We start from the raw sequence: 20200 nt of genomic DNA, 5'->3' as shown, positions 1-20200 counted from the left end.
GGGTTGATATACTTAATTCACTATAAACAATGCTCTGATACCAATCCGTCACACCCCAAAACCAAGAACGGCGGAAACGTTCTGGGGCGGAGGACGTCATGTACAGTATCACAACAATGAAAAGTAGTAAACAAGCAACAACATCATCCATTGCATTAATAATATAATTTTAATACAAGTGTTCTGACAAATTATGATAAACACTAAAGTATAATCAAAATGAAAGATGAGTCTTGAACGAGCTCCATCTTCTCTAAACCTTGCATCGGTACCTGTCTATTGATGACCTGAGGATACAAGTATTTTGAAAGCGAGTATCAGCTTTAAAGCCGGTGAGATCATAAGTATTTTAGTGTCTTAATTTGTATGTAAGTATTTGTATGTATACGAATTGTAAGTATTGAAAACATATATGAACTGTAAGTATAAAAATGTTTTGTAAAACAACTGTAAATGTTTGAAAAACCCTAGAAATCCCTATGATTCCTACTATTATAAGGGTGTCTTCTACCAAGACCTACCTGTTCTAAATGTAGTGTTCTACCAAGACTTAATTGTTCTAAATGTAGCCTTCTACCAAGACCTAACTGCTCTGAATGTAGACTTCTACCAAGACCTAACTGCTCTGAATGTAGCCTTCTACCAAGACCCGACTATTCTAAATGTTCGTTTCTTGTAAAAGTGTGTAGTTTTCCCAAGTGTAACTATCATTAACAAAATATAGTTTGTACATTTAATGTTTAAGTGAAAAGATCACTAAATATATGTAAAGGGAAAATTAATGTAGTACTGTAGTGTAGTGCTATAGGAACTACTGATGTACTAACTACCTTGAACCGGATTTATATTAAGGCATCATGTGATTAATTGTACCATACTATCGACTAGGTAACAATGACAAATGTAGGTCGTAAAAAGGTATGACGTTTGGCACCCGTAGACCTGCAGGTCCGACTATAGCTAGCAGCAAGGTGTAGGATAGTCAATCCAGTATAGATCTATACACAAACTCATGCTCTCCCTCCAAGAGACTCTTGCTACAACTCGGGCCATGACATTGAAGGCATGCTCCGATACACTGGATCACAATTATGTCAACGTATTCATGTATATGTAATGTACTGAAATGTTCTACGTGTGCTAGCTGTAATGTGTGTTCTCTCTCTATCTAGCATGAATAGTAATGTACTGTAATGTTCTAGCTGTAATGTATGTTCTCTCTATCTAGCAAGTATTGACTCATGAATGAACTGACTCATTGTATGATATCGCGTTCTAGTAATAGTTCTAGTATCTTCCTAAACTACCCATATGGTAGCATACTAGTAATTTAACTGGTACGTATGGATATGGATGTATACCCTTGCTACACAAGGGCATTGGATGAACTGGAAGGACCTTTATGACTATATATGTACATATGATATATAACTAATATTTAAACAACCTTCGGACGGATACCCGATGTTCCACCAGACCACATCTCAAGCGCGAAAAGGAAATAGGGTGGATAGCCTTCCTAAGTCTTTTAAACATTTCTTATATATCTATACATATATAGGCATGCAATTGATAATATAAAAGCATTAAATAAGTTTTGTAAAACCTTTGAACATAGTTATTATCTAAGAAAAGATCGACTTGATGTCAATCTATAAAACGGTTTGAAGGCATGGGTTTGATAAAACAGTTTAGTATAAAGAAACATTTGTTTGAAACACAATTGTAAATAAGTTTGAAATGAAACACACAGAGTAAAATGTACAGTGTAATAAGGAGTTTTAAACACATAAAGTGTTTATGAAAAACATTTGAAGGAAACTGTTTGGTAAAACGGCTAATGAGTAGCCAATCATTTGAATGCTACTTATTAATCACATATGATTGATATAATAACTAGCATGATTCTACTTGTATCCCCCCCCCCCCCCCCAATAAAACATTTAAAAACAGTTGATTAAGGGGTATGAACTCACCTGTTGTGGGTGATACGGATGAACTGAAGAGGTAGGACTGCTAGGTGTCAAGTGAAGTCTTGAACACACTCTATGATCTTAATTAACATATAATATCACATATATGTAACAAATTAGTCTATAAACAACTAATAAACAAGTCAAGACACCTTAGGACATGCTAAACACCTTTATCAAGTGTTATTAGCCTCTAGGATTGCATCTAAGTGTTTGTAGGGGAAGCTATTGTGAGTAGGGCTCAAGGAAAACTCCACCATGAGGTTCACGACCCTAATGACCCTACTAAATGAGTTTACGACTGTAAGCTCATACTTAGGTGACCATTTGATGTTTGATGCTCTATAAGGCCCTAAGAAGCATTTCTACTTAATGGCTTGGTCCATGAAAGAGTTTAGGGCATTATATAACTCCTTTTAGGAGTTTACGGCCCAAGGACCATATCCCATGGAGATTAAGGTCGTAATCTCCCTTGGATGGGTGTTCTTGGTGTTTTCAAGTCCCTAAATCAAGTAGGAACTAAACTATGCTAGTGTACAAGGCTTTAGAAGAGTTTATATCACCATTTGGCACTATTGTTTGGAGTTCACGGCCCTGGAACTTCTTGGGCTGTGAACACCTTACTCTTGGTGTTTTAAGGGTGTTTGCTAGTCCAAAACTCATTAGGGTACATGTCTAAACTAGTCTCTTGGCTTAAGGAAGGCTTTTAGGGTGTTTTGGCACCTAAAAATGGAGTTCACGGCCCAAGAACATCCTTAGCCGTGAACTCACTTCTAGCCTTTGATTCTTAATGATTTTGTGGTCTAAACATGTAATGGTAGCTTCTAGGTTGAGTTCCAAGGCTTGGGGGTCATTGGGCACACTTTGGCCCCTATAAAGGAGTTTACTCCCCAAGGTGTTCTTGGGCGGTAAACTCACAGATCTTAGTGTTTTCCTATGATTTCTAGTGTATTAAGCATATAAGAAGCTTTAAAACAACACTAGATAGAAGTACTCACTTTCCGGAACGAAATTCCCGAGATCCTTGAGAGAGAATTCGGATTTTCTCTAGTTGGAAATGTAAATAATGAATAAATATGGTTCAGGAATCCTATATATAGTCCTGGGATTTTTGGCAGAAAATATTTTTATTCATCTAATGAACTCTAATATCATAGAGTTTTGGAATATTAGTGTTGCACGAAACCCTAGTGCATCCACTCTCCTGATATCTCCTTAAGTGTAAATCCTGAAATACTCAAACTTATACCCAAAATTCTGGAAATTCTCTGTAACTGATCTAATCTTCTACTGACTCGATATGGTTTGTACAGAATGGAAATTTCGGGTTGTCACATCATGTTAGTGTCTTGAACAACCTTATCTGCACACTTTTATGTCCTTTTCAGGTAAACCAAAGGTTGGAACGTGCTTTAGGAAGTGCCGGGAAGCATTGGTGAAGATTTCGGGATGATAGGGCGAAGAAAGTAAAAGTTGGAAAAATCAAGTTTGGAATTGGAGTCAGAGAGGTACACGGGGCGTGTTGAATTTACACTGAAAAGTGGGCACGGGGTGTGTTTAACCAAGTGAAGGATGTTGACCATGCTGAACACGTGCCGTGTCAGTTTAGTGCAAATCAACACGGGGCGTGTTGGCTGCTGAACACGACCCGTGTCAGTTTAGCCTATTTTAACTCGGGCCGTGTTCGACCCAAAAACCAACTTTTTGCAATTTTTCCTATCTTTCATATTACGGGTTGATGGCCATTTTTGCACACACACAACATATCAGAGCACCATTGGAGAGGAGAATTCAAAGGTTTTTGCAAGGGTTTGTCCGTTAATCATTTGGAAACATTAATTCTCGTTTTTGTAAGTTGTAATTACACTTAATTTAATCTTTTAGACTTGTGATCTTGTTCTAGCCACATGTGGCTAGAACCCTAGTTTCTCCAATTTCATGTTTTGACTTCTTGGTAGTGACTTCAATCATATGACGTGATGTTTGTTCTTAATTTCTATCTAGTGAATTTGATTTAGCTTTAATCGAATGTTTGATTCTAATTATGATTCTTATTGGCCATTTGAATTAGGGTTAGGTCATTCAAGTTATCTCTTTTACAAAATCTGTAACTGTTTTGTGAAATTGAACAAGTAACAAGCACTAAACTGATTTCCATTGAATGAATTTAGTGTAAATCTTATTCACACACTCTTACGCTCCTAAGTTTGTGAGGAGTATTGGGTGTTGGTGGGAACATTCACATAAAGTTTAATGCAATCTTTCAACCTAATTCTAAGAGCGTGTTTAGATTAGGTTAGTAAGGTGAGGGTTAATCAAAGAGATTGTTTTGGTTAATTAATGTGGTGAATGGGAAGTGATAGAGCTTGTTAACACTTTCAAGTACCAACTTAGATAGAATTAAGAAAATATCATGTTATCTTGGAATCACATTGCTAAGTTGTCATACATGAGGTTGGAGTCCTTACCATTTTTGAATTTAATTCACTCTTTTAGTTGATTACTTGTGTTTTTAAGTGTTTGTTTTAATTATTTTATGCTAACCCCCCCCCCCCCCCCCCCTCTTTACTGTTGGTGACCATAGTACCTTGCGCAAAGAGGTATAGACTAATTATCCCGTGTCTCTGTGGGATAATTAGTCTATACCTCTTTGCGCAAGGTACTATGGTCACCAACAGTAAAGAGGGGGGGGGGGGGGGGTTAGCATAAAATAATTAAAACAAACACTTAAAAACACAAGTAATCAACTAAAAGAGTGAATTAAATTCAAAAATGGTAAGGACTCCAACCTCATGTATGACAACTTAGCAATGTGATTCCAAGATAACATGATATTTTCTTAATTCTATCTAAGTTGGTACTTGAAAGTGTTAACAAGCTCTATCACTTCCCATTCACCACATTAATTAACCAAAACAATCTCTTTGATTAACCCTCACCTTACTAACCTAATCTAAACACGCTCTTATAATCAGGTTGAAAGATTGCATTAAACTTTATGTGAATGTTCCCAACAACACCCAATACTCCTCACAAACTCGGGAGCGTAAGAGTGTGTGAATAAGATTTACACTAAATTCATTCAATGGAAATCAGTTTAGTGCTTGTTACTTGTTCAATTTCACAAAACAATTACAGATTTTGTAAAATAGATAACTTGAATGACCTAACCCTAATTCAAATGGCCAATAAGAATCACAATTAGAATCAAACATTCGATTAAAGCTAAATCAAATTCACTAGATAGAAATTAAGAACAAACATCACGTCATATGATTGAAGTCACTACCAAGAAGTCAAAACATGGAATTGGAGAAACTAGGGTTCTAGCCACATGTGGCTAGAACAAGATCACAAGTCTAAAAGATGAAATTAAGTGTAATTACAACTTACAAAAATGAGAATTAATGTTTCCAAATGATTAACGGACAAACCCTTGCAAAAACCTTTGAATTCTCCTCTCTAATGGTGCTTTGATATGTTGTGTGTGTGCAAAAATGGCCATCAACCCATAATATGAAAGATAGGAAAAACTGCCAAAAGTTGGTTTTTGGGTCGAACACGGCCCGTGTTAAAATAGGCTAAACTGACACGGGTCGTGTTCAGCAGCCAACACGCCCCGTGTTGATTTGCACTAATCAGACACGGCCTGTGTTCAGCATGGTCAACAACTTCTTCTTGGTCAAACACGCCCTGGGCCCACTTTTCAGTGTAAATTCAACATGCCCCGTGTACCTCTCTCACTCCAATTCCAAACTTGATTTTTCCAACTTTTACTTTCTTCGCCCGATCATCCCGAAATCTTCACCAATGCTTCCCGACACTTCCCAAAGCGCGTTCCAACCTCCGTTTTCCTGAAAAAGACATAAAAGTGTGCAGATAAGGTTGTTCTAGAGACTAACATGAATATGATGAAATGCAAGAAAAATGAAGAACAATTGTGCTAAATAGATGCATGAAATGGGACTAAAAGGTGTGCAAAAAGGTGCACAAATAGCACCTAATAGTGAGATACGCCTACCATACTTTAAATATAGGTTATATATAAATATAATATCATTATTGTGAACCTATAAATAAGATTTATCAGTGATTCAAAATCGTTATACTGATTGATCTACTTACGGGAATGATGTCTAGGCAGTGATTTAGTGAGGTGTTTAAAGTGGGATTTCCAAACAATATACTTCGTATACTAAACGGATCCTACCTTCGATATGATCGTACCTGGTTATTCCTTACTTGATAGATCATGAAGTAGACTTTGAGTTAATGATGAATCTAGACTAATAATTAGTCGCAATAAAGATTAAACTAAAATCTAGTGGTAAGAAGTGAATGGTTGCTCGAATTTCGAGTCGTCACTTTAACAAATGAGTGCATAGTTACTTTCATCTTACACATAGATATGAAGTATTTTATATAAATTACATGCTATGTGTGCATATTCTCTGTATACATCCTATCTATGCTGGATGAATGATTTTATACATGTTTTAAATGATTTAAACTGTATATATGTATTTTATATCTACAAAATGTGTTGGGTAAAACATGGGTAGATGTAATAGTTGTTGTGTGATGAAATAAAATAATGAGAGGCCTCGATGTTTTTGATGATCTAGTCATCTAGCAAAGTATAGATGACGACCACAGACTATTCTAGATAGTCTAGTGGAACACTAGCAGGCTCGCAACATGTAGGTGTTTATTTGAACTGTGTGCTCACCAGCAATACTCCATCCCCCACATGGTTGCCTTATTTTACATGAATTGTTGAGGAACCCCCAAAGCATGTGTTGTCGCCCCGATGAAAATCCTTGGGCTAGGTCCCTTATGTTAGATGTACTAGGGACGTAAAGTGAGCATAACGGGAACGGGTAATCGGGTTTGTTTGATAAAAATAATAAACTTATTTATTGTGGGTTGAAAACCCTATGTGCTCACCAGGCTCCCAAGCCTGACCCACTCAGTTTCTGGTATTACAGGTAGTGGCGTACGAGCATAAATATGATGTTTAGGATGAGAGATTACGGATATAGACCTGTAGCGTAGTAAGGCTTATATTGTACTGTTTATGCTTTTGATTTATATCGAACATGAAATCCCGGGGTTTTTAATGAAATACATTTCTTCGGAAATGCTTTGATAAATCTCTATCATAATTTATTTTGGGAACAAATTCTGCAACACTTTTATTTAAAATGTTGCTCTAATTTTTAAACAAAGCATAAACAAAAAAAATCGGTCTTTTCTGGTCGTGAAAATGGGGGATGTCACATCATGGTGGAGTCCAGCCTTGCTTTTGTTCTGTATGGGCATGCGCACGACATGGCTAAGGAGGTCTACGATGTGGCGATGTCCGACATGTCGTTCTTTTGTCCTAACATGATCACAGTGTGGCCAAGAGGTCTCCAAGCTGTGGTGAGCATTAACTTGTTTGACCGTTGACTTTTATGGATTGTTGACCGTTGACTTTTAACCAATTTGACTTGGGGTAAAACTTGGAGGGTCTGGATTTTTGATTGAGAATTTATCTCTTTTGGTGTTAGTTAATTCGTGGGGTTGAACAATTTAATGTGTAAGAGTCTTGTTAGGCTTCTCTGGTTCTTCAGTTCAGGTGAGTTTCTCAATATGTCACATATCCCATTGTATTCTTTGCATGGTAGGATAGAGGTACTTTTAGGGTGAAATTATGCTAATTGACTAGGATAACTCCTTGTTATGCATGTGCAGCTAGAACACTTGGTGTCGTGGTATGTTAGACCGATAGGGTTTTGATTGTTGATCGTATGATATTGTTAGGAATTATGTTTGGTTAGGGTAACTAGAGAAGGCCAGTTTATGTATGCTTGACCTGTGAAGGACTTAATTAATAAGTGGTCAATGTCAAAGTAACTAGAGAAGGCTAGTTGACAAAAGAATGCAATATGCTAGTTTATGTTATGTGTCTATGTTACACGATTATGTGGTAATGAAAACTTTGGTTCTATGTAGTTTAAGTTGGATAGCCTGAGAACACTTGGTCTAATGCTTGATTGCAATGTTCTTGTCTGATTGTTCGCTCTCGAGTAGATCATCAGTTGTACTGTCTATATGATCCCTTACTACATGACTCTATGAGCTGTATGAAAGACCAGGGTGTAACCCATGGCAATTGCATGAATGACCAGGATTTGGCCTCATACAATGGTATGGAAGACCGGGATTGTAATGCCCGGAATATTGAGAATAAATTGTTGAGAATAAACCTAATTCAAGTTGAACACGGCTAGTTGGAGGAACCAACTCGCATGTTTAGGATACAAGAATCGCAGGGGTTAAATGGGCCAACACGGCGAGTTGAGGTGCCTCAACTCGGTGAGTTGGTGGCTAGGAAGGAAACCTTAATTTCTAGGGTATTTCACCCTATTTAAAGGCCTTAAGTTCCTTTGGATGGCCTCCTTATTAGTCTCCATTGTTATCAAAACCCTAAAATGAGTTGTAGTCTCCATTGTCAAGCATTTGTGACTTGGAAGAAAGTTTGGTGTCCATTTTGTGCATTGTGAAAGAGCTAGAAGATCTTGAAGTTTCTGAGCTTGGAGAAGAGGTCTTGGATCCAGAATCTTTATCTATTTTGCAAGGAGTTTGAAGTATCAAGTTCTTATCTTGATGGCTAGATGTTTAGATCTATCTTTTGGGTTATTTGTTATGTTGAGTCATGGGTTGGATGGATGTTGGGTTTAGGACGTCCCAAAACCTTATTCTTTCAGATATGGAGTTTACATGAACTCTTTTGGCATAAAGGTGCCAACTTTATGGATTTAAGGGCTTCATGCATTCTTTAAGTCCCTTATTAAGCCCTTCTTGAACATTTGAGCCTCTCTTAGTCATGATTTATGGGCTTAGGATAAGACCCATATGGCGTTGGGCTCAATTTGGAAAATTAGGCAATTAGTGGGTCTTTGTGGATCTTTTGGTTTTAGGCCACAGTTTTGATGCATGTTGGGTCAAGGGTAAAATAGTCATTTTACCCCAAGTATGGATAATGAGCCTTAGAATGGAACCTAATTGCTAATTGGGTGTTATTTTGATTTCATAGCTCAGGGGTGCTGTCAGGGAAGAAGCTAGGGATTTCTTTCTGTGAGCTTCTACATTCGAGGTGAGTCTCCTCACTGTTCTATGGGTCGAAGGCACCAATGTCGGACCATTTGGTTTATGTATTATAGGAAGACCCAAGGGTAACCCTTGGCAGTTTGTATGAAATACCAGGAGGCGGCTCCTAGAAAATTATATGCAAGACCAAAGTCTGAACTTTGGCAGTTAATTAGTTAAGTAGTGTAGATTGTATTCTAGTTGTCTTTGTGATGCTTGCATGGAAGACCAGGAGGTGGCTCCTGGAACTCGTCTGTAAGACCCATGGTTTTTATGACATCCCCATTTTTACGGCCCGAAAAGACCGGTTTCGTTTATGCTTTTATAATAAAATTAGAGTAATTTTCCAAAGAAATACATTGCAGAATTTGTTCCCAGAAAAACATGATAAATATATTATCAAATCATTTTCGAAGAAATGTATTTTATTCATTTAAACCATTGGGATTTCATCGTCAATACAGAAACATAAGCATAAACAGAACTTACATTCATTTACACTAGTGATCTACATCTCTTTTAATCTCTCAGTGTAAAGTAGCTTTGTATCGATACCTGTGATACAAAGAAACTGAGTGGGTCAGGCTTGGGAGCCTGGTGAGCATATAAGGTTTTCAACCCACAATAAATAAATTTATTATGCTTAAACATCAAACAATCAACCTAATTACCCAACCCCATTATCTTATTTACTTCTTAAGGATTTACCCTAAGAATCATCTATCACTCATTCCTAAGGATTCATTCTAAGGAATAGGCACGAAATCACATCGTCGCCAAGGTTTATACAACAGGCACTAAGTCCATAGCTGCCAAGGTAACCAAAGGAGTAAGCACGAAGTCAGATCGTCGTCAAGTTTTATACAACAAGCACTAAGTCCATAGCTGCCAGGGTTTATACAACATGTGCTAAGTCCATAACTCTCATTTATTGACAGTATTATTCACGGGAATCCACCTACAATACATGTCAATGGGTTTTTAGAGTACAACTGATGAACATATAGTTCACACACTTATAGGTTGTGAGCCTGCTAGTGTTCCATAGATCGTCTAGAATAGTCCATGGTTGTCATTCATACTCTGTTGAATGATGGGGGGCCAACGTTTTGGTAAGTGCTTCTCTCATATATTACCACTCACCCTCATCTCATGATCTATATCACCGATCATCTTATTTATCCAACTCATCTTTCATCACATACCAACTATTTCATCTACCCATGTTTTACCCAACATTTTTGTAGATATAAAATACATATACAATTTAAATTATTTAAAAACCTGTATAAATCATTCATTCAACATCCATCTCAAATAAACAAGCAATATATATTCACATAACACGTATTTTATATAAAATACTTCACATCTATGTGTAAGATGAAAGTGACTATACAATCACTTGATAAGACGATGATTGGACAACACCTCATCTCTTAGAACATTCGTTTCCGATAAAAACCGGGATGTTTTCCCAAAAACCGAGAGCTTTATTGAAAATCGGGCCCTGCGAGGGTTGAGCTTCAAACCGAAAAAATAAATTTCTCGGGCTTCTCGGGCACTTCGGAACGTATTTCGGGTGTTGGAAATGATATCAGGTCTTCGGGGAAAGTCGAATTAGTAAAAATATTGAATTTAGGGTGAAAAGTGGCAAATTCCAAAAGTTACCCGAGAAATCTCGCACCCCCTTTATATAGGTGCGAGGTTCGGAGCTCTGGCTGAAGGAAGGGACACGCGGCAGCAGCAGCGAGGCTCGGATGCGAGGGGAGTTATCGACACGCATCGGAAGCTCAGACTGGGCATGAATCAGATGCGAGGGCGAGGCACGTGGCTCGCTTCGGACCTGCCACTGGTGCGAGGCGCGTCGACTTCTTACTGGGCCGCATCTTCGATCAAATCAGCAGCGAGCACGTGGCGGACACGAGGCGGCCTCGCATGTGAGGTGACGTGGCTGAACCTGTAACACCCAAAGTTTTGAAGGTCAAGAAAGGAAAGGAAACCATAACTTTAAGGAGGGACTCGACGAGTCATGGACTGACTCGGCGAGTCCGAGCGGGATCCGGGCCGAGGAGTAAGTAGCTGACTCGGCGAGTCGGCCAAAGAGACTCGACGAGTCTGGTCTGTACAAGGAAAACCCTAAATTCGGGGCTTGGAGCCTATTTAATCGTCTCATTCTCTCCCCTAGGGTTCCTTTACTGTCTCTCACACCCAGAACACCGCACCCTAAGCCTCCATTGTGCTCATTCAAGCTTTTAGCCATTTTGAGTGATTTAAAGGAAGAAGAAGAAGTGGGAATCATTGAAGCATCAAGGAGTGGCCTTGGATCCGAAGATTAGGGAACCCTTCTGAGATATTGAAGGTATTAAGTCGTTTCTCTCCTTTAGATCTTCTTTGGTTATGAGTTTTGGGGCTTTTAAGCCATGTTTAAGATCAATCTCGAGCTTGAAGTCCAGATCTGAGGTTGCTACCTCAGATCCATGCTTGTTTTGGTTTAGAATCCCATAAAGCATCAGCCCCTGAGTCGATTATGGAGCTTTCTTGCCTTAAACCCTAGTTTATGGTGTATTTTGCCTAGATCTCCTTCTCTACACGTAAAGTTTGCAACTTTACATGAGGAATAGGCTTGGGAAGGGTAGATCTACAGTTTGGAGTCCATGCATGACTCAAAAGTCCTCTGCATGTATGTAGATCGGAATGGACTCGGCGAGTCCTTCGAGTGGACTCGGCGAGTAGCTTGAAGATGAGGAGGAACTCGACGAGTGGGATGAACAACTCGTTGAGTCAGATGAAGTTGGGCATGAACTCGGCGAGTTGGAAGAACAACTCGGCGAGTTGGATGAAGATTGCCTTGTACTCGGCGAGTCTGTTCTCGGACTCAGCGAATCAGTTCATGAAACCCCAAACCCTTCGAGTTAAGACTCGAGTCAGCGAGTCGAGCAAGGACTCAGTGAGTTGGACAGGACAGGATTCGGGAATCAGTAGACTCGGCGAGTCAAGGGCTGACTCGGCGAGTCAAGTCGCGATTGGAAGGACTTTGAGCATAAGAACTCGGCGAGTCAGTAAGTGGACTCGGCGAGTAGGGTTGACTTGGAAGATTGATTTTAACCAGGACTTTGACTTAGACCATAGTTGACTTGGTTGACTGTCGGGGGTCAGTTAGACTAAGTGTTGCATTGATATTGGCAGCTCGGGGAGCTAGTAGAGCAGGAGTTCAGAGAGTTACCGGTTGGCAGCTAGTGGGATCATCAACAAGTTTAGCCAGTGCAGGTGAGTTTCCCTTTTGTATGAATGGGTTTACGGCCACAATGTCGGCCCATGTAGTTATGAGTAGAAGACCCGGAGGTTAGCCCTAGGCACAGTATGCTAGTATGATATTCAGGACGAGGTCCAGTGATAGCGGGCGGGTGCCCAAGGAATGGTTTATGTGATAGTTTATACTTGTTGTCTGTGTGATACTTGTATGTGCCTGGTAGGGAGGTGAGTGCGGGCGAGGTCCCGCATCTCACCAATAGCAGAGTGTGGATGGTGTTCCACATCTCATTGGCAGCAGATCAGGGGCGAGGCCCAAGTTAGGGAAAGAGTGAGTGTGGGTTGGGCCCGTATCTCACTATCAGTGGGAGCATGGACGGGGTTTCATGACTCATCAGTAGAGATCGGTTATTAGGACCGAAGGGTAGTCAGACACCCCAGATACGTCTGACAGTATGTGATATTATGTTTACATGCTAGCATGATCTGTTATATGAGTTAGAGGCGGTAGGGGGAGATAGTCCCCCAGACTACCGGTCGATAGGGCCGAAGGGGCGGTCGTGCCCAACCATGCTAGATAGATTATGTGATATATGTGTTGTGTGGTAGTAGTAGGGGGTGAAATAGTCCCCAGTACCCGGTCGAGAGGACCAAAGGGGAGACCAGCACCCAGATATATGCTAGTCAGTATCCGGTCGAGAGGACCGAAGGGGAGGTCAACACCCAGATATGCTAGCCAGTATCCAGTCGAGAGGACCGAAGGGGAGGCCAGCACCCAGATATGCTAGCCAGTATCCGGTCGAGAGGACCGAAGGGGAGACCAACACCCAGATATGCTAGCCAGTATCCGGTCGAGAGGACCAAAGGGGAGACCAACACCCAGATATGCTAGCCAGTATCCGGTCGAGAGGACCGAAGGGGAGACCAGCACCCAGATATGCTAGTCAGTATCCGGTCGAGAGGACCGAAGGGGAGACCAGCACCCAGATATGCTAGTCAGTATCCGGTCGAGAGGACCGAAGGGGTAGGTCGGGCACCCAGATATGCCTGACAATATGTGTATGTTATGTGATTGTATGGTATGATGGGGGAACTCACTAAGCTTCGTGCTTACGGTTTTCAGTTTTGGTTTTAGGTACTTCTGGTAGCGGATGATGGAGCTCGGGATGATCGCATGGCACACACCATAGATTAGTCAGCCTGGGAATGTTTTACTCTGATAATGAACATGTGTTTTGAAAACTATTACTTTGATTATGCTTCGAATCGATGATTTTACTTTAAGTAATATTTTATTAAAAGAAATTTTTAGTCTTGAATTTTGGGACGTTACAGAACCCCAGCCATGCGATTTTTCTCGGATTTTGGGATTTTCTCGATTTTTGTGTCCCAAACTTCTAAAATCCATAACTTTCGCATACGGGCTCCGTTTTTGACGTTTTTTATATGCACGCGTATGTGAAATTATGCTCTACAACTTTCGTTTAGACTCCGTTGTACTACTATTGACGAGACCTTCGATTCTCATTTAGGTTGTGTCGACTAAAAATCACTCGATCTTTATTTCGAGTTTTTAGCTGTCTACTGTTATTCCGAAACTTAGAAAAATCATAACTTCCTCATACGAAGTTAGATTTGGACGTTCTTTTTATGAAAATTCTAGGATTAACAAATACTATGACTTTAATTTAGATCACCAAGGCTAAAAAGTAATTTATCAAAAACTCACTTTTTACGTCATTCGACGCCGTGTCGGTTTTGTTCCGGAACTTCGAAAGGTTATAACTTCTTCGCTATAACTCGGATTTTGGTATTCTTTATGTCTTCAGAATCCTTATTTCAACCACTACAACTTTCTTCATAGATATCGGCTTTATCTAAAATTTATTTTCAATGCTTATTTTACCCTTAATTCATTAAATTATAATAATTAAGCATAAAACACATAATAATCAAATAATACATCTTATTATTTTAAAACAAGTTACAACGGTTGACATAGACTATTACATCATCATTAGTGCCTATCCTAGAAACAAGGGCGTTACAGTTTTGGCCCTCGGCCTGGCAAGGAAGACCACAAGGTGGCTCGTAGCATAATGACAAGACTATGGATGACACATAACACCTTTACTGATTGTGGTATATGTTTGATAAGTATGGCTCATTGATACAAATGTTATTTATGGCTTGATTGATATGTGTGGTATGTGGTATTTGGGGAAGTCATTAAGTTTTGTGCTTACAATTTGTGGTTTATGGTTTCATGTACTTCCGGTTCGATAAGAAAGGGTCCGATTTGATTGCAGCGCATACACCCGTGTTTTCCGGAATGTGTGATCTTTGGGAAGAAACTCTGATAATTGTCTTATTTTGAAATGATTTTAAATGTTTGGATAAAGTTACAATGATGTTTTGATTATAATAAAAATGAAATTTTTACCCTTGATTTTCGGGATGTTACAAGGATCTGGCCCTAACACTTATACAAGTAAAGACCATGATTTGGCCCATGGCAAGATGTGACTGTAAGACTATTATTTTTTCCATATCATCCACTTGGGGTTGGGATGGACCTGTTATTTCATATATTATTGTTATGTATGTTATATGCATGTTGATAAGAGATTTGGCGGGTCGATGCTAGAGCCGATAACTTTGTGTGGATGCATTGTATATATATGATGAAATATGTGGTATAATAGGGAACTCACTAAGATTTATGCTTACAGTTGTGGATAAATTTTTTTGCAGGTTGTTCGTGAGAAGAGCTTGACGAGATTGTACACACGCATCAAAGATATTCATTTCCGTGGTTTTGTAATTTAACTCTGATAATGTTATGGTTTTTAATAAATGGATTTCACTTATTGTTTAAGTAATAAGGTTTTAATAAGTTATTCTATTTTAAGAAAGAAAAATCTCTTTGTAATTTTCGGGACGTTAATGACGACTAGCAAAAACTCATTTAACTAGGAGTATGGAATAATGGTTGACAAATGAGTATCCTTAGACTTATTGTTGGAAAAATGACTCATAATGTTGCCTTCATAATTACCAACTATATCGGTACTTACCAACTGTATACTATCGTCATTTAATTATCGATTATCAAAGTTTGTAAACGTGGCAACACAACACCACTTGTCAATATTTTAATATCGAATATCACCAACCAAAAATGCAATTAATGATATTTGGTCGGTGATCTTATTAAATATCTGGTGTTAAAATTGACAATATAAATAGTGTCATAGTTGAATCTATCTAAATCAACAAAAAACAACATCCAATACAAATATTCTTCTTCCCTAATCGTAATATCTAGAGGCATCAATCCACACATCGTAATTGTTGTCACAAACCATCGGTGTCACCGTTACATATCATTTATATACAGTTCTCTCTCTCTCTCTCTCTCTCTCTCTCTCTCTCTCCTATTTGACTTGATTGCACCGTGCATGCTCTATTATTATGATTAACAAACTAAATAGAAGTTAGAATTTGTATATATTAATCGTATTGTTTATCAGAATTTTATGTTATGATATTTTATATGATAAATTAGTTATAAATCTTGATTAAGAAGATCAAGATTTATCGATAATATAATAAATTCTATAACATGTGTCTCTGGTCTTGATAATCTTGGTTTCATCTTTTATATATATATATATATATATATATATATATATATATATATATATATATATATATATATATATATATATATATATATCCTCTTTAATAAATGAAAGTTTTTTTTACCACTTGTCACTCTTACATTAATTTGGACACATGTCATTTTTTGGTATTTTTGAATAAATTGTTTTTTCCATTTGTCATTCTCTTTTTTTTTTTTTTTTTTTTTTTTTTTTTTTTTTTTTTTTTTTTTTTTCTTAATTAACAATCAAATTTACACACCAATTAATATTGTAATCAAAATAACTAATAAGAAAAGTTCATTCGAAATAAATGGACTAACAAATAATATATTGATGATTATTCGAATTTTATGTTCATTAATGTGACTAAAATGAAAAAAATTACATAAATTAAGCAACAATCAAGGAAAAGAGTAAGTGCCCTACTAGGCCCTAGCTAGTATCGCCCTCCCCACATGGTGGCCTACCCGACACCGCTCAGGCGCTCCTCTACACATTACCTTTTCCAAGGGCCACCAAAGAATCTTCTTTGTCCACCACCTCATAAAATATTATAACCGCCTCGAAATATTTTATATTTTTCACAAATATTAATCTTTTTATTAAAATTATTAAAAGACAAATACATAAGTATTTTTATGCTAAATTTTATTAAAAGACAAATACGTAAATCTAGATTTCTAAGATGAAAAGAAAAGCTGATTTTTATTTTGGATCATAGAGATCTAATGTCACAGGTAGAAAAGGGGAAAAAGAAAAATAAGAAATAAAAGAGGGTCGGTATGCAAGTTTCTTGAACCGAATGCGACCAAAGAACCATCTCCCTTCTCTCCTTCAAACACCCTTTTCCTCTCTCTCTACAAATATGGCTGTCTACGTTCTGTTCTTGCATCGTCACTTCTTTCCTCCGCCATCTTCACTTTTCTAACCCTAAGTTACCTTCTCTTTAATTAAGGGATCTCGCGTCTTCAATACTTCGAATACAAGATCACTCAAATTTTGCTCCTTTATTGACCCGCTTTCGTTCGTCAGATTTTGTTAATCCTATTAAATATCGCTCTCCTTCAGGTAATCCCATTCAAATCTGCGGTTTCTTCATCTAATTCGAGTTAATTTTTGGTGGGTTCTTGAAAATATCTGTTTTGTATGCATGAGTTCTTTATATTTTTTAATGAAAACAGAGTCGTTGTTTTGTCGGTTGTTTCTGTATTCTCTTCAATTACCCTGTTCAATGCTTGTATTTCTAGTATTTCTTGGTTCATTTCATTTTAGGGTTTCGTAAATCCCTGGTTCTGGGTTTTGGGTTTTGATGTTTACATCAATCTTTCCAACATTCAATACACGATTCGCACATTGATCTATTTTAATTAATCGGTAATTGTTTTCATCAGGTTGAATCCTTAGTCTGTTGAAGAACTTGTTTAATGGTGAGTGAAATCTTCGTAACGACGTTTTAACAAAATCCAATGCTGATTTGCTCTGACTTTGTTCTTTTTTGTTTTGTTTTGGAAATTAGGGAGAAGCCCCGGCTTTCCTTGTTGATGACATGCAAAAGAGTTTTTCAGACAGATTTGATCTGAAACTCAAAGGCTTCGAAACAGCCACTGTTATCGGAAGCAAAACAGTATGATATTAAATCAATTCTATTACATTCCTCTTCTTAAAACCTTCTCCCATTATAAACACGATTTCAATTTCGTATCCAGTATGTCATTAATGGCACTGATGGTCCAACCTCAAGTGGAGTTCGTGTCTTCAACAAGTCTACAGGCGAATGGTGAGTCTTCCTCGTTTTTTTTTAATTCTGTTAAGGATGAAGATCTTGTTTTTCGTAAACCTAAAAGATCTTTTTCTTTTGTCACATACAGGGTGATTCCAACTGTTCTAGGGACAAAACCAAAGTCACTAAAAGGACACTCATCTGTCGTTTTGAACGAAGACAGAATCTTGATCATCAAAAACAATTCCAAATCTAACGAATGCGTTTGGTTCCTCGAGGTGGGTGTTTCTTCAAATAATCAAATTCATCAAAAAGTATGTAAATTTATTCCACATTTTCACTCGTTACTTGATTTTGATCTACATTTTAAAGGTGGACACACAATTCATTCGTGACCAAAAGATGAAATGTGACACCGAAGTAGTTGCATGGAGCAAGGGCGTTATCGGTAATTCCGAGCAACCTGTGGTGATTAGTGGCCCATCTGGTGTAGGCAAGGGTACCTTAATTAACAAGCTCATGAAAGATTTTCCAACAATGTTTGGGTTTTCTGTTAGCCACACAACCCGTTTAGCAAGAGAAAAGGAGATAAATGGAGAGCATTATCATTTCACAAAACGAAGTGTTATGGAAGAAGAGATCAAATCCGGGAGATTTCTTGAATTTGCTGCAGTCCATGGCAATCTTTATGGAACTAGCATTGAATCTGTTGATGTTGTTGCTGATGCTGGAAAGGTCAGTACTCTGTAGTATTTCTGCAAACATTTCATCTTTTTCTTGAAAATAGGAATATAATAATTAGTGAATTTTTATATTTGTAGAGATGTATTCTTGATATTGATGTTCAAGGAGCAAGATCTGTGAGGGCGAGTTCTCTTGAAGCTGTTTTTATTTTTGTTCGCCCTCCTTCATTTGAGGAGCTTGAGAATCGTCTTCGTGCAAGGTTTTGAGCTTTAATCTTTATCAACATGCTTTACTCTTGTTATCAGGGGTAAAAAAGTAAGTTGACTAAAAGGTTTCTTGATTTGGTCAACAGAGGAACAGAAACCGAAGAACAAATCCAGAAAAGACTTAGAAATGCTAAGGCTGAGCTTGAACAAGGAAAATCTCCAGGTCTTTTTGATCATATTTTGGTGAATGATGATCTTGAAGCTTGCTATGAACGACTTAAGGTGAAAAGACATTTGAGCCCTTTATGATATTTGTCATTTTGTTGTAGAATCTGACAATGATAATTTCTAATTTAATTTGTAGAATCTTTTGGGTATTAGTGAAAGCAAGAACTTTGCTCCCAAAACCCGTAAGTTATTGCAATTTTCAGTTACTTTATGTACAAAATTTAAATGGTTTTGATGATGTGTTACATTGTTGAATACAGCAAGTAAGGTGTTTGACTTGCCTGTGGACTTCACGTTGACCAAAGTCAGCGAAAAGATCATCATAAAGAATGCTGAACAGGAGTATGTGTATATTTTTTTTTTCAGACGATATTAAATTATTTTTTTGGTAATAAGTTTTAATTTATTGTGAAGTTTATTTGATGATTGCAGGATTGTGCTTGATTTATCTTTGATGAAAGGAGGGGCACCTGGTCGGACAAGAGGACTAGAGATGCATGTGAATTATGATTGATTCATTTATGGAAAGTGCAACTTTTAAACCGATCTTTTTGGTACCTTAAGTAGACATGAATTACCATTATAGTTTCATGTTCGAAGGAAAAAAGACAAAAGAAAAGTAACTTGTAGTTAGATTTCCCATTTTCTGGGGTTCCTTTTTTCTTGTTTTAAAGTTCATTTTGAATGAGGGATGGAGTAACTTTTGAGAATTTCAATTTTGGGGGAATGGACAATTACAAATGAGATTAATTTTGGTCATTTATCTCGATATACAGTTTTTTTGACTTATGGTATGTTGAAAAATGCTAACTATCATGAATGTGAACAAAACATGTCAAAGTTAGGTTAGTTTGCATGAACATATATATTGTTATTGAAGATTGAACCTGTTTAACAAAAATATACTAATATATTTCATTAAACATCTGAACATTTTTTCAAAGATACCTTTTCCTGGATCTTGTAATTCACGTTTCACGCCACATCTTATGGAAAACGGTCATTTTGGTGATTATATATATATATATATATATATATATATATATATATATATATATATATATATATATATATATATATATATATATATATATATATATATATATATATCCACAAAAAGGTGGTTTGTTTCTCATAACAATTTGGTTATGCAAATCAGATCTTATGCTTAAGTGATTATTTTGTAAAGCATGATACTTTGACTTTCTGTTAACCAGTTATTGCTCTTCATCAAAAACAACAATTTTAAACCAAAGAAAATGTCAAGCACTACGGTTTCAATAATATACTTTCATAAGAACAAAATCTTTAAAAAAAGAGGCATCTTAAATCTTAAAA

At 37.4% G+C, this 20200-nt stretch overlaps 1 protein-coding gene across 1 annotated transcript; it reads left to right on the top strand.

Moving 5' to 3' along the window:
• Positions 1-16783: 16783 nt before the first annotated feature.
• LOC111914999 (guanylate kinase 2) lies at positions 16784-19621 on the top strand. The gene is made up of 11 exons (XM_023910700.3): positions 16784-17092; positions 17416-17451; positions 17541-17648; positions 17731-17801; positions 17893-18022; positions 18117-18479; positions 18566-18687; positions 18781-18916; positions 18999-19044; positions 19123-19204; positions 19295-19621. Exons 2-11 carry the CDS (start codon positions 17449-17451, stop codon positions 19374-19376), a joined length of 1143 nt encoding a protein of 380 aa, XP_023766468.1. The 5' UTR covers positions 16784-17092; positions 17416-17448; the 3' UTR covers positions 19377-19621.
• Positions 19622-20200: the final 579 nt, after the last annotated feature.

The sequence above is a fragment of the Lactuca sativa genome, chromosome 8 (assembly GCF_002870075.4).
Source record: "Lactuca sativa cultivar Salinas chromosome 8, Lsat_Salinas_v11, whole genome shotgun sequence".
Lineage (NCBI taxonomy): Eukaryota > Viridiplantae > Streptophyta > Magnoliopsida > Asterales > Asteraceae > Lactuca > Lactuca sativa.
Note: the sequence above shows the minus strand (reverse complement) of the source record. Positions and strands in the feature narration are given on the sequence as shown.

Bases quoted from the DNA above. Each gene is read 5' to 3' on its own strand.
- LOC111914999 (XM_023910700.3), top strand. The intron at 17,802-17,892 runs GTGAGTCTTCCT...TGTCACATACAG, and splicing joins AACAAGTCTACAGGCGAATG to GGTGATTCCAACTGTTCTAG. The intron at 18,023-18,116 runs GTGGGTGTTTCT...TACATTTTAAAG, and splicing joins AATGCGTTTGGTTCCTCGAG to GTGGACACACAATTCATTCG.